Consider the following 15375-nt stretch of genomic DNA (forward strand, 5'->3'; position numbering starts at 1 on the left):
GGAGATGTTATCCCCTTTCCTGCGCGTTCAAAATTAGAGGTCAAAACCCGGTAGACCGCAGACCTCTGCACGGCGACTTTCGGCGATTCCGGAGCCGGTCAAAGAGAGGAAGTGCAATGTAACTGTCGACGAGCTGTACCGGCCCCAGACTCCGCACATACCGCACATGTTGTCGCCGACTTTGTTTCACTGAATAGGGACTGCCTGGGCACAGCCTGGCCCGCCACCCTCGCCCAAGGATCGGCACCGTGACAGGTCAATTTATGGCCCCGTGCCTAAATAGTTAAATTTTTCAGCGGTTCATTTTGGAGTTGTGAAACTTGCTCAGATGGATTCAACGGGCCATTGCGGTGTCAGGCGACTAAAGATTCAAGTTCTTGCGACTATTTTGACCTAGGCTGTCCCAAACGTAATCAAGTCCGGTGGCGGGGCTAGTACTGGAGAGCTAAGGTCAAAATGGTCGTAGAACTTTATTTTTGAGTTGCCTGAAACCACAATCGTGCGCTGGACCCCATTCGCCAAATCCTAAAACTCTAAAATAATCCGTTCAAAAATTTAACTGCCGGGGTCTGGGGCCCATAAATCGGCCTGTCACGCTGCCGACCCTTCGACTCATCGGCTCCGGCGCGTGAATGAGGCGGGGGCGGGGGGCCGGCAGGGGGCCCGGCGCAGAGACAAAGCAGAGGGCTGCATGCAGGCAGCCAGGAGGGGCAGGGGCGGGGGCAGGCGGGGGTCAGCATAGCCCGTCTACGACAGTGCCTTTTCAAAACTCTGCGAGATGACAAAAATCACCGTGCAGAGGTCTGCGGTCTACCGGGTTTTGACCTCTAATTTTGAACGCACAGGAAAGGGGATAACATCTCCGGAAAGAGTAAATGTCAATCTAGAACGTACCATCGCCCTTTTTTCGATATTCCCATTTTCTCAGGATGTGTTGTGAACGAAAGTTGGACCAGAACTGAACTGCCCTGGGGCCTAACTTAGGCGTTCAAAAAAATTTTTGAACGCACCGTCATTGAGATTGATCCCTTCTGAGCCCGTGTGCCAAGTTCCATATCGATACCTCGAACGGTGTGGCCAGGACGGCGTTAGAAAGAGGTCCCTGCGCGTCCCTGGAAATGCCGCTTCTGGGGAGGTGTACCATATCCTCTTAAATACGTCTTTCAGCGACGACATGGAGACGAAAGGGAGACGAAAACAAAATGGATGCTGAGAAAAATGAAGCACGGTGTAAGCCGGTGGTGGGCGTCGAACTACGCAACTGTGGGTTAGAGAGCGAGGGCGGAACCGTTCGGCCAGAACTATTCCGCACGTCTCGAAGAGCGGTGCCGGAATGTCATCAATAGGAGACAATTAAACATCAATGCAGCATGACTTTCCAAGAAGTAAGTCTGGTATCCTTTTAACGACGTACAATCCGTTGCTGTCATGTACTCACTAAATACATACTTAGAGACAGTCGCATAGTCGCATATCAAGAGAAGTCAACGTCAAAGTCTACACTGTAATGGAAAGCAATGTGCGAACTCCTGAACTAACGGTGTCACTCTTCAAGACTGGCGGAATCGTTCTGGCCAAGCGGTTCCGCCCTCGCTCTCCAACCCACAGTTGCGAGGTTCGACGCCCACCACCGGCTTACACCGTGCTTCATTTTTCTCAGCATCCATTTTGTTTTCGTCTCCCTTTCGTCTCCATGTCGTCGCTGAAAGACGTATTTAAGAGAGGAAACGGCGACGAATCGCTGACAGAACGGCGTCGTGCCGACGACGAGGCGGAGACGAGCGTCTCGTCTTCTTCCCGTCGCCATTTCGCCTCTTTGTCGTCTCCAATTCGCCTTCCTTGCGCCTCCAAGCCGCCTATCTTTCGTCTCCCGCAGGAGACGAAAATACGACTAATTGGCGCTATCGAGTTTTACACGGGCGCCGCCGTCGCCCGCCCCCGGCCCGCTCCCCAGCGACTCCCCGCCTCCGCCGTCACGCTCCCCGCCTCCCCAGTGTAGGTGGGGAAGGTGCACGACGGCAGGGCAGCCAGCAGTGGCGGCGCCGTGCGACCCAATCACGGCGGTGATATGAAGCGAGCTGCGGACACCTGTGACCTGGCCCCGCCGCGCCCCGCCGCGCCCCGCCGCGCCCCGCCGCGCCCCGCCACCGCGCCCCGCCACCGCGCCCCGCCCACCTCCCCCTCCGCGCCGTTCACATCTTTGACACTCCCACGCCTGCCAGGTCTCTCACTTTATCACCATTCCGGTTCCCGTTCCGCTCCACGGTCCACAATTTATTTCCCCCTCCCCCGCGACTTGGGCGAGGCGTCCTCCGGTCGGTCCTCGGCCGTCCTCGGTCCTCCGGGGCGGGGCGGACTTTCCGCCGGAAACTGTTGGGATTCGACGCGTTGCCGCGCGCCGCTGAGCGCTGCCACGCGTGGCGGGGCGTGGCGTGGCGGGGCGTGGCGGGGCGTGGCGGGGCGTTGCGGGGCGTGGCGGGGCGTGGCAAGGCGTGGCGGGGCGTTCGCCGCGCTGCCACCGTGACAACGACTCGATTCCGGGCCGCCGTTGTCTGGCCGTGGGCCCGGCGGCTAATCCGGTCGCCGGGAAAGAGTCAGGTGAAGTGGCGGCGCGTCCAAATTGTTTCGTCCTGGGTCCTTAATTTGGCTGCGCATTTCGGGACAAAGCGTTTGGCCGACAATGCGCGCAAAGCGGGATCGCCCAGCCCGGCCAGGCCGGCGCCCTGTTGTGTGCGCGCCGCGTCCGGGGAGTCTCATCCCCGACACCGCCTCGTCGCTCCGTCTCTCTCACGCCCACGCGACGCGCACCATGAGTGCGAGAGAGACGCAGCGCCGAATGCGGTGTTCTGAATCAACTTACTGGGGCCGGTGGCCGCCGAGACAAAGGAAGGACGGCCAGGACGTCGCGGACGCGGCCAAGGGCCGGCCGGCCTGGAGGTTATCACTGGCAAGCAGCTCGGGGCTCAGCCAGCCAGGCAGGCAGCAGCCCTAGGTAGATTGGGGTAATCTCGTCCCCGAGTCCGTCCGTCAGGCAGGCCGTGTTGTTTCGGCGAGACGCTGCTCGCCCGCGAGAGAGAAAAAATGTTTAGGTTGGCGGACACGGCGCGGGTGGGCGGCCCGTGGCTTGGCCCATGGTGGCTATCGCGCCTGGCCAGGCTCGTCCAGACAGCGGTCTGGGGCGCCGCGGACGGCCCGACGGCCCAACGGCCCTGGACTGGCTCGCTGGAGCCAAATGACGTGCGAATCTGTCCGGCCACCTTCCGAGCCACTGACCCCTGGACGCGCTCGCCCGGCCGCCCGGCCACTCGCCTGGTTTGATGCTTGATGCGTATCGCCTGACACGGACTGAGATTCGGCAAGGCCGGTCCAGTTCCAGCGGGGCTGTTCCAGTAGGCTGTTCCAGCGGGGCTGTACCAGCGGGGCTGTACCAGCGGGGCTGTACCAGCGGGGCTGTACCAGCGGGGCTGTACCAGCGGGGCTGTACCAGCGGGGCTGTACCAGCGGGGCTGTACCAGCGGGTTGTTCCAGTGGCCCGTTCCACCGAGCTGTTCCAGCGGGCTGCTCCAGCGGGGCCTGCAGCGGTGCGCCCCACCTTCCCGCCGCCAGGGCGGCCAATCCCTCGGCCGCAGACGCGCGGCACCAAAGGAGGCCAACGAGGCCCAGATCAAAGTGACGACCCTAGAGGGGGAGGCTGACCGGGCCGGCCGCGTCACTGGGTGAGCTGATCTGTGGCACCCAGTCGAGTGTGAACGCGCACCTACACTACTTGTCGGTCCCGGCGAGCGGAGCGCAGGCTGCGAGCCTCGCCACGGCCCCACGCCGCCCCGCGCCCGGCGGCCACCTCATATCACAGACGACTGGGCATGCATCTCTCGGCCCGGCCGGATAAAAGGGAAAGGCCGGCGGACTGGACGGCCACTATTTTGAAACAGCCGCGCCGTAATCCAGTCCCAGTCCATCGAGGAGCGAGCGGGGTGCGGAGCGACGCGCCGAGTTCGACGCGTTTTCCGAACCGGGCGCCGCGCCGCCACGCTCCAGCGTGGGGCGCTTTGAGGGCGGCTTAGCGGCTGGAAGGTGTGGAGGGGGAGGGGGCGGCGTGTTCTGGAGCGATACAGCCTTCATGCGGAGCATCTCCGGCGCCTCCATTGTTTTTGTAGCCATTCGCGGCGGGGAGGTGCGGGGGACGTGGGGCAGGCAGGTATGCTAATCAGCCGCTATTGTGCCCCGGGCAGACGAGCCGCCCCCGCCTCCTTCCCCCCTCCCTCCCCATCCGATTTTCTTCCGCCTTTCCCACCAGGACGACACACGCTTGTCATTGTTGTCATTCACCCCGCCTCCAGTGTGCAGGGCCAGCGAGGTAGCAACACCGCAGCAACCTGGCTGGCGTCCGCCCTCGCATCGACCCGCCCGGCAGATAGGCAACCGGACCAGCCTGCGCGCAGAGGTGTGTGACGGGACTGCCTGCCCACCAGGCGTTATGTCCTTGAGTTCCTGCTTCCCGCATATGAAAAAAATGTTCCGGAACAAAAAAAATAGTGTGAGCGTGTATGTTGTGTACAAGAATCATCATAGCTTGATCGCGCTGCAAATCTTTCGTCGAAAACAAAGAAACAAAGAAACGATTACAGTAATACGATGGCATTGGAGTCAACATTGAAGGACGTTGTGGCAGCTAGCGTTGTGTCTAGGCTAGCTGCCTCCTCTCCAGGTATGCTGCTGCTGTTTTACACTCGTTTAATTTGAACTGACACCCCCTCTTCGTTTGCGCGCGCGCGCTCTCACACACACACACACACACGACATCGCGGCGCCGTCAATTATTTCCGCTAAACCGCTCCTCATTGCTGCTCTGCTTGCGGGGAAGTATAGTCGCTAATCCCCCCCCTTCCCCCCGCATTACGCAGTCATCATGGCGGCCCGTAAAAAGGGCTGCAGGTGGCGCTCCACGTCGTTATCGCCCACGTGCAGGGCGACGCGCAGGGCGACGTGCAGGCGACTTCATAAGCGGACAACTTTGCGCGGTAAAAGCCGACGCCACTTGTTACACTCATGTCGAGTCTAATGTCGAGCAGAGAGAGAGAGAGAGAGAGAGAGAGAGAGAGAGAGAGAGAGAGAGAGAAAGAGAGAGACCACTGCTTTCCCTGCCAGTCTGCGCGTTGCGTTTGTCGCTCTCCGCCACGGCGTTGCCGCGTCGCCGCGTCGCCTTCGTAAGTATGCAGATAACGGCGGCAGTATTGGCCTGGGACCCTGTAACCTCTATTGGGCATTAATATGCATGAAAGGAGGCCAGAGGCCGATACCTGAACAACAACAAGGCGGGGTCACCCTGCGGACTGATTCCTTGGAGTCGTTTTCATCGTTCTGCCTGTCTCGCTCTCATGAGGCGTACTGCATAGGTGCAAGGGAGACAGCGACGGAAACAAGTCTCGAAATGATTCTGTTGCAGGCTGTGGCAACAGAGGGCTGTTTCGATCAAGGTACTTGTAAGGCATCGCCCGGAGGTAAGGAACTTACTCCAACACAATCAGGCTGTATGTTCCCCAAACATATCCCCTGCTGCCGCCTGAGAGGCGGGCAACTTAGACTCTCGAATGCAGACAAAAGGCACGTCGCTTTGCCCCATTTCCTTCCCGACGCCCCCTCGCGTCGCCCTGGTTGTAGAGAGTGCCTAGTGCCGACTCCGCGTTGCAGCTGTTTTTCCAAATCGGGGAGCGCGTGTTAACTCGGCTGACATCTCTGTGTGTACTTATGCACCCTCTTGTTCTTAAAGCCTTGTCTTACTTCGCCCCACAATGGTGCCTACATTACGAAGAAGACGCGACACAATACACGGCGTGACGCGGTCCTCGGGCCCCCGCCGCACCCCGCCGCACCCCGCCGCACCCCGCCTCAAAAGGCCGGATGAAATTAATCAAGTTGCTATTAGAAATTCGGATTCGCGAAGCGCGAGGCGGGGCGCTCGGCTCCTCCTGCTGCTCCTTGTAGTCTGGAGAGGCGTGGCCTGGCCGTGGCGGTGGAGAGTCTCGCCAACCCCGCCAGCCTCGGCGTCATCAGCCGGCTTGTTTCCGCCTTTCAAATCTTCGCGCGCTTTCACTCACCGAGCTTGTTTGTTTGCCGCGACATTCGGCCACGCTCTGTGTCTATGTGCGAGAGGGAGAGAGAGAGAGAGAGAGAGAGAGAGAGAGAGAGAGAGAGAGAATGAGCAGTGTGAATGTGTGTATGTGGCGTAGGGAGGTGGGGGAGGCGGGGGGAGGACACCCTCGCCGGGGCGCCCCTAGGTAGACGGAGACGGCTACTTTGCTCCGCTCTAAGTAGGCAAATTTTGAGGCTTGGCGCCTCCCTCAAGCTGCCTCTGAATCCAAGCGTGTGTGCGCGTGTGTGTGTGTTTGTGTGTGTGTGTGTGTTGGTACCGGTGTGCGCGCCGCCTGCGCCACCCCATTGGGCTGCGTGCGTGCCTCATGCATATGCATGGCCCCGGCGTGGCGTGGCGTGGCGTGGCGTGGCTCTCGAACCTCCTGCCGTCGCGGCCCTCGGCCTCGGCCCATGGCAGACAGTTTCTTGCCGCCGTCACGGAGCACCTTTTGTCCGAGCCGCCAGCGCACCGTCATTAGGGGTGCACCTTCCTGACACTGATGGAGAGGATTAGCACCGCGCCGCCAAATCGCCGCGCCCCTGCCCGGAGTCGAGCCAGGGTCCTTCTGCTCCATGCGCGAGTGTGGTAGCCAGGGCTGGCACCCGTCAAAAGTGTGGGTTGTAGAAAGTGTTGTACATACCAGCGCGTCTGGGGTGCGGCGCGGACCGCGGGGTTGCGGCGGGGCGCGTCGGCGCCGCAAGGGCACCGAGTCGGGCTGTGCCCCGCCTCGCCTCGCGCCCTCGCTCGCGCCCCACAGCGTCATTCTAATTAGTCAGTTTATGAAGGAAACAATTAAATCGGATTCTGAGAGACACGTCAACAGAGGCAGCCTGGCGCGAGGGCGCGGCGCGGCGTGGCGCCCTCGACGACGCGACCCCTTCCCCCGCGAGATTACCATCTCGCTGGGTCGCGACACTGGCGCCCCCTGGCGGTGAAAAACCATGCTTCGCCCCGCACAGCGCTGCACAGGTGGCGGGCAGCCCGAACCGGGCGAGCCGGCGGTCTGAGTGCTTCCCACTTTCTTGTCGCCAGCCCGCGCTGCCCGCCCGCCTCCCCGCCGCGGCGCCCTACTCCGGTAACGCACGTAATTCGCTAATGTGTTTGTGTTGTCGCCGGCCAGGGGCCCGGCCAGGGCGGAGTGCTGGCTGGCGCCAGGGCGGCCGCGGGGCGGCTGGCCGGCAGGCCGTCAGGCAGGCCGTCAGCCAGGCCGTCAGGGTGCACGCAGCAGGTGCCGCGCGGTCCGCGGGGAGGCCGGTGCCGCCACCCGGGAGGCCCGCAGTGCATCCGGCCTGGACCCTTACCTGGGGCTCCCCTCGTGATGGGGAAGATGGCCGAGGTGCCCCGGACGGCCCCAGACCTCGGCCAGACCGCCCAGGCGGCCCTCGGACTGCCGACCGCAGGGCACTGCAGGGCACCGCGGGGCCGCAGCCAGTCGCCCGGCTTCCGCCAATCTCTGCCCTTCGCCCTCCGCCGGTAGAGAGCGCCCCGCCCCGCCCCGCCCCTCAGCCCTTTGACTCAACCTGCCTCACCGCCCATATTAATCGCCGGCCAATTTCCCCTGCCGCACTGCACTGCCAAAACGGCGCCTTGAGCCGACAAGATTCCCGATTCCAGGTAGGAAATTAAAGGTTGTAAGCCTCCAAAGTCGATGTGTACTCTACACTTTCTTAATTTTACTTTGTACCTCTTTTACTTGAAACAACACAAAGACATAAGAGCATAACCTATTTAGTTTCTCACGCCATCTTTTACTTTGTACGTGTAATAAATCATAAGAATTAAGTTTCACAAAAAAATAATGCGACTCTGTTGTCATTTCACCTTTGAGACGAACCTGCGTGTTTTTTTTTCCTGTCTTTTTTCCCTGCCTCTGCGGTGGCAGATTCCCCAGCCAACCTGTGATTCGCGGTATTGAGTTAACCTTGAGCTGCACAAGGCGGTCGTTAGGCAGGTGGGGCTGGCTGGCCGCCCTGGCCGCGCTGGGCGCCACAAGCCGCCCTGATTGCGCAACAAGCGTCAAACAAGAGGTGAATCACGTTTTTCTCCCTTTTCCTTCCCTTCCCTGCCTCGAGCCGAGCCTGTCCGCGAACAGCTGTAATTTGCCGGCGTCATTGATCCATCCGCGCCGAGGTCCGTCCGCGTCTGTCTGTCTGCCTGTCAGTCTGTCGCTCTGTGCCTGTCTGTGTGCCTGTCTGTGTGTCTGTCTGTGTGTCTGTCTGTGTCTCTGTCTGTCTATCTGTCATCGGGATGGAACTCCAGGCACGTGTATTCGGAGCTGCAGCTACAGAAATGTGACTTGGCAAGGGGCAAGATAGCAATTATGGCCCTTGTAACCGCAGCAGCGTTCACACTATAAACGATCGCGGACTTTTAACTCTGCGTCGTGTACCGGTGCTGTCGCATCGGTGTACCGGTGCTACCGGATCGGTGGGTCGACGCAGTTCGGATTCGGGGAGCTGATCGCTGATCCGTGCCGGAATTCGGCCCTCGCGGCCGAAGTTCGCCACCGTTTAGCCCTCTTTTCACCTGCCAGCGGCCCAGCGGCCCATCGGGGTGGGGGAGGGCGAAGACGGGCCAAGACGGACAACTTTTAATGCAGTTAAACGAAGCGCGGGGATCACCGCCCTCTCTTTCCCCACGTGAATTCCACGTGTACAACGGGCCGGACTGTTTGGATGGGTGGACGGCCGCCCCGCGTGGAGGGCCCCACCCCACCCCGCCCCACCTCACCCCACCCCGCCTCGCCCCGCCCCGCCCCGCCCCGCCCCACGCCACGGTGGTGAAGGGCCTCGCCTGTGGTCTGCACAGTGATAGAAGTGAGTGTAGGGGCAACTTGTGTGGACCCTCGGGTCTGGCGCGCCGCGCTGGCCCGCCCGGGTGTTAGGCAACCCTTTCTATCAATTAATTGCGCGAAATGGGAGGGAGAATCCATTGTCACCTCCAACCCCGGGGAGGGGCGGGGCGGGGCGGGGTGGCCAGACCAGACAATCCACAGACCGTTCTCGACCACAGAGACGTAGGTGGAGTCGCTGGGCCCGGCTCGGCTCGGCTCGGCACTGCCTCGGCGCTCTCGGCCCCGCACTCGTTCGGCTCGGCTCGGCTCGGCTCGGCTCCAACTGCCTCCATGGAATCGGCAGCTCGGACGGGGCCGGTAAGTTTAGGCCCGTGGTAGGTCCCGTCCCGGACGTTCATTGTCTGTCCGGCGGTACCGCACCGCCTGTGTGTGCGTGTTAGTGTGGTGTGGTTGTGTGTGTGTGTGTGTGTGTGTGTGTGTGTGTGTGTGTGTGTGTGTGTGACGCAGAAAGGGGTAAAGGGGTGGGTCCAAGGACCACCTGTGCACATTTCGTGCAAGTTAGAGAACAATGGGCGCGCAATACAGACGGTGCCCCCGCGTTGTCTATCCAACCTATTCCCCTCCTCCCGTAATTATAATTCACTCTCAGTCGGGCTGACCCTGCTGCGCTGTGCCGGTCGGACTTCCCTGCTCTTTATACGGGAGGGTCTTTGCGGTCCTGCACGGGTTCTGCGCCGCTCCTGCAGCCATCTCCGTCCAGCCGGTCCGGCAGGCATGACGGGCTGGCTGTGAAGTGGAAGAATAGGGACGGACTTTAGTTTGCTCAAAATTTCCACCCATCCAAAAGCGCCAAAAACTTCTGAAATTTTCGGATTTACCGAAAAACTTAAAAAGCTGTGTCGTCCCTAGCTAAGTTGTAAAACATACCAAAATGGCGGAACCCGGAACCACTCATCCAAAAGTACGGAGAATTTCCGAAATTTTCGGATACATTTACCGAAAACTTTCAAAAGCTGTCGTCTCTAGCTAAGTTGTAAAAGAGACCAAAATGGTGAAACACGCAATGTTGTTGGTACACTTCACAGAAGTGTGAATAGCGCTTTGTGGCTGAAAAAGTGCGGACAAGGCGCGGTTGGCAGAGTATGGCGGCGCTGAATGGGGCTCGTGGGGTGCGGTGCGGGGGCGCGTTCCAAACACCTGCGGTCTGCGGCGGCGTCTCCTTGTGAGGCCTTTCCCCGCCCCGCGCCACCGCATCACCGCACCTCCTCCCACCCCACCCCGCCCCGCCCCGCCCCCTGTCGATCTACCTATTGGCTGGGCGCGGCGAGGCGCGGCGGGGTGCGGGGCGTGCTCAGGAATGTTTAATATGAGGCGGCATCCGACCACCTTCGACCGGGGCCGCCGCACCGCACCGCAAAAGTCGTTGAGGAACGCACCTGTGGCCCCGGCCGGGGCCCGGCACCCCATCAACCCCATCAACCCCGCCGACCCCATCAACGCCGTCAACCCCGACCTGGCCTCCGGCCTCGGGGCCTTCCTCGCAACAAGTAGATTCAAATTATCCGACGGCTATGGCGGGGTATTTAGCAGCGTGGCGCGTCGAAACTGTTTTCGGCAGTGTAGGGTACCAAACGGGAGATTTACTGCGCGGAAAGTGCACCTTGCGTGGCGTGTGAACAGAGATACAAAGCTTTTCGGGCCCTTCTGCCCTTCTGCCCTTGCCCCGCAGACTGCGAGTCGCCCAGTCGCCTACACTGCAGGACCCCCCGGGCGGGGCTGCTTGTGCGAACCTCCTCAAGGTGATATTTTCGCTGCGACACGATTTTTCTCCCGGGGGGCGACGTTAGCAAAGAGACACACGGTCTGCGCAAGGGAGCAGCGCGAGCAGGGAGGAGGGTGGAAAAAAATAATAAGTTGTCTCCACTGTGAGCAGCCGAGTGGAAAGGCATAAATTTGGTGTGAGCGGCCACCCGGGACGGGGAGGACGCCGGGGACGGACCAGGGCACGGCACGACAGGGCACGGCACCGGGGACGGACGACGGACGGAGAGGCGGGACCCACCACGCTGGGGGGCCCCCCTCCGGTCCCGCCCAACAACACTCTGCCATGGAATTTGGGCGAAGCCCGTCTCTCAAATTTACTACTTTGTCTGCCTTGGTCAAGGTCTGGTAGGCACCGACGCCTTTTCTTCTTACCCTCTGACTTTCTTTTTCTTCGGTGGGACTCTCGAGGCTGTCACAGACGTGTCACCTTGTCCCTTTCCCTTGCTCCTTGTGCGGTCAAAACACTCGTTTCTCCTGAGAAATGCTGCAATGCTCCCTCTCGCCTGCTTCGCGCCCCGCGCGAACGGCGGCGTTTGCCGTGGTTTGGCAGCGGGCCTGATCTACTCGCCGAGCGATCGCAAAGAACAACAGTCTCTCTCGCACCCTCACGGCACTTCCCTCGTGAGTGCGACAGAGACGGAGCGAGGAACGGACTCCTGGGAAGCAGTCTCTGCTGGCACTCCGTGCGCGCGAAATCAGGCCGCGTTTTAAAAAGCTCGTTAGTCGGGGCCGCCGAAGACTAAACAAAACGCGTCGACCGGCCCACCTGCTAGCAGTGCTGGCCAGGTTAATAAAACGGCCCCGCGGCCGAAATCGCCCTCGGCGACAGCACGGCACTGTAAAAGAAAATCCAGGAAAATCCCGGAAATCTTGCTGGGGGAAAAAACTTGCCTCCGGTCTTCGGAAAATTCCGGAACCTCCCATCTATTTTGAATGAGTTTTCAGCAGATATCACAAAAAAAAAAAAATTTTTGAAATGCAAAGCCTTCGGAAATTCCCAAAGAAACTTCGGAACGCATTTTCGCGATCCTCACGTGTCACGAAACGCAGGCCACTTTGCCACTTTCCTCGGTTTACTTTTCGTTCGCGCAAATAAGAAAACAGGAAATTTCTGCGCGCCACCGTACGGAGGGCCACGCGAAGTGAAACACCGTGCGACAACGTTGTGCGGATAATTTATGCATGTCTCCGACTCTCGGTAAACTCATTACGTCTCGTATCACCAGGTCGACGACAGGAGTTCTCATCAGACGGCAAGGGCGCGGCGCGGCGGGGCGAGGCCCGCTAGTCCACACATTCGCAGCTGTGCAGAGCGAATCCACACTCCCGACCGCACGACCGGCGCCCACACACACACACGGAATCGAAAAAAAAAAGTGTCGAGCGAAAAGAAAACACGATTTATTTGGACGGCGAAGGTGAAAATAACAAAATGCAGATTTTCGAGTGTACGTGAAAATGGCCGAGAGGTCGGCGACGACGGCGACGTCACCACATCCTGCCCGAGTGCGTCCGGCGGCCGCCGTCCACTTGTGTGGCGCGGCCCCTAACGTTGTTGCAGATGTTTGCGCCGTGCGCTGCAGGAGAAACAAATACCGACTACTTCAGTCGCGGCGAGCGAAGAGGGGGGGGGGGAGACAGGCCGCGCCAACAAGCCGGCCGACGTCGAACTCCACGACGTCGGCCTCGTCGGCCACCACAACACAGGCCCCTCTGTCTTCCGCGCCGTCCAGGTTAAGCCCTAGCAATAGCAGAGCCGAGCCGCGCCTCCACTTAGCCAACCCCGCGACGCCCCGCAACGCCCCACCACTCCCCACCCCGCCACGCCCCGCCCCGCCGTGCCCCGCCACGCCCCGCCAGCACGCTCGTGCCGCAGCAGGGCCGTAACGAAGCACCGCGAATTAGTAAAGTGTCCAAGTGGGGCGGCGGCACGGCCATGCGGGCGTGTGCGGTGTCGCGCCAACTCCACGACGGCTACCTGGACCCAGGGGGGTGCGAGCAGCAACACGCGGCGGGGCGGGACGGGGGTAATGTCGACAGGCTCGCCGTCGGCACCTCATCAGGTGAAACACGTGTAGGCCGCACTCCGCCGCCGCGGGGACTTGAACCCGCGGGTCCGCCAGTCCGGCTTTATTCGTCTCGTTGCGGAGGCAGTATGGGGAAATGGCAATTGCTCCGAACACTCCGACTGGATTTGGGTTTCAATAAAGAATTGTAGAATTCTTCGTTGCAAAGTCGTAAAAGGTATCGCAGGATCTTCCGACGTCGGTTTCAGTGAACCCAAATGGACCCGGTTTCGAGCCCCGTTGACAAAACTTCGAGTCCAAGGCGCGCTAGAATGTTTCGCGATTCAGTGAAACCGAATACTTTTTCGGAAATGTAATACTTGAGATACTTGTCAAAATGAAAGTAAAACTATCAAAAATGCTGGTATCTGTGGGACACGAACTGGGCCTCGCCGCGGGCCCAGTCCGGTCAGCTGTCTCGGGAGGAGCAGAGCGCGTCGGGCAAGTTCCCGCGCTCCACCGTTGACGATCTTTGCTTCGTTCTGGTCTTGTCGTGATGCGTTCATCACACCTACCGTGAGATCGAAAAATAGAGAGACACCGAGTGGGTGGGCGGGGTGTGCCTTTCGAATTCTCTGACCCGGCTCTGAACCTTTTGCTACTTGCCTTGGCTCCCCGCGCTGCGCCGCGCTGCCGTGAGGCCCTGCGTGGGCCTGCCTGCCTGAGCATCACCTTGGGTAATAACGCTGGATTACAGGGCAAGCGCGGCCGGCCGGGGCGGCTAGGTAGCGTGGCGTCGTGTGGCTCGGGTCGGCGCGGACGTCACCGAGAGGCTGGGGGAGTCGGTGGCGGCGGGGCTGGCGGCGAGGCTGCCTGGCGGAGGTGCTGAGAAACGAGGCCGTTACCCGCGTACGCACGGCGACGCACGGCCTCGGCCACCCCACCACTCATCGCGTGACTCTTCACTCGCGGGGGAGGCCTTCGGAACGCACCTCAGACGCCGAGGCAAGATTAGACCCAGTGTGGCCTAACCTACAAACGCGTGGTGCGTCCAGGGACGAAATGTTTTCTCGGGTTCACCGCCGCCCTACCTCTCCTCGCGCACTCTCTGTCGCGCAGACACTGGCAGCGACGCCGGGGCGCATCAAGGAGCCCTCTGCGGCTAATTCGATTGTAATTAGACTCCCCTCCCCCTTTTGTATCCGTTTCCACCCCTTCGCCCGAGCCTTGGCCGTGACGAGCCGCGTCTCGAGGAGCCACCTAGACAATATAAATCATCAAGGGCCCACCTGGCGGAACGGAGGCACGGCGGAGGGCGGGGGGAGATGAAAGATGCTTGTTGACTGGAAGGGCTGGAAGGACTGCTGCATTAAAGGGCCGCTCCCGGAATTAAGGCGACAATGACGCGCTGAGTAGCGATAGGGCCGCGAGGGCCGCGGGGAGACGGTGTAATGAACACGTCATATCCGGGGCCCTGGCGGCCCTGGCGGCCTTGGCCCTCGGCGCTGCCAAAAGTTGCGACAAAAGCCCTCCCCGGCCGCCATATTTCTTGCTTTGTATCGCCGCGCGGTGAGACGCGACCTGACTGCGCGATTTCTCATACCTGGCGCGAGACTCCCGGCCACCGGAAGCGCGACATCCGCGACGCGCCGCCTCCTCACTCGCGCGATGCTAGGCGAGTCATCCCGGTCCTTCCGGCTTATCTGCGGCTACAGGTGCGTGGCGCTGCTCCGTCATGTCGCCGACGTCGCGGCCCGGCTCGGCTCGGCTCGGCTCGGCATGAATAATGCAGGCCCACCTCCGCGCGGCCTGTATGTACACGGCGCGGTGGTATGTGGCTGTGTGGCGCGCGCGCCTCGCCGTGCCAGGTGAAGCAGCGCGTGACGACACGCAATATTTTTCGTGCACAATACGGCGGGCTTCAAGGCAGCCACCTCCCCGCCCAGCGCCTCTCAGCCCCTGCGGCGAGTCCAGGCCGGCCCGTCGAGCGCGCGTGTGTTGCGGGACGGTATCCGGCAGTTCGCAGGCGGCGTGCCTCCAGCCACCTCAGCCAGCAGACCGATGCCGACGGCCGTTTTCGTCGCTCTGTCTCTCTCACACCCATGCAGGGTGCCCTAAGAGTGCGAGAGAGACAGAACGACGAAGACGACTCTCGGAATCAGCCTGCAGCCTGGAATCCGAGCCGCTGCCGGTGGGCGGGGGCGGTGGGGGTTGGAAGCCACGCGCGCCAAATTCGCGGAGTGGCTCTCTGCGGCTAAAGAGGGTGGAAGGCCGCGGGGACCTGGCCGGCTCCCCGGGGTCGGAGGGCAGAAGAAAGGGCACCTGTAGCGGCGCCGCCGACACCGCCACCCCGCCCGGCCCCGCCACGCCACGCCCCGCCCCGCCACGCCCCACGGCTCCACCTCGCGGCGGAAATGATTCATTTTAACTCCTAACGAAGTTGAATGAGACTCCCGCGACTCGCGGTGCGGTGCGCGGCAAGGTACACCGTCATAAACCACCGTGGCGAGGAGGAGGGGTGGCGGGGTGCGGACAGCGGAGGGGAGTTTCATGACTTTGTACGACTTTACCTTGGCAAACAGCAGCAGAGCAGCCAGCAGCGGCGCGAGGTGACTGTT

At 61.2% G+C, this 15375-nt stretch overlaps 1 protein-coding gene across 1 annotated transcript in view; it reads left to right on the forward strand.

Annotated features, from left to right (window-relative positions):
• The first annotated feature begins 4635 nt into the window (after positions 1–4635).
• The window catches only part of LOC117641250, a 166262-nt gene continuing 155522 nt past the window's right edge, over positions 4636–15375 (forward strand). The window contains exon 1 of the mRNA XM_034378409.1: positions 4636–4708. Coding sequence (XP_034234300.1) covers positions 4636–4708 — 73 coding nt within the window. The remainder of the gene's footprint in view (positions 4709–15375) is intronic.

This window comes from Thrips palmi, unplaced genomic scaffold (assembly GCF_012932325.1).
Source record: "Thrips palmi isolate BJ-2018 unplaced genomic scaffold, TpBJ-2018v1 HiC_scaffold_15, whole genome shotgun sequence".
Lineage (NCBI taxonomy): Eukaryota > Metazoa > Arthropoda > Insecta > Thysanoptera > Thripidae > Thrips > Thrips palmi.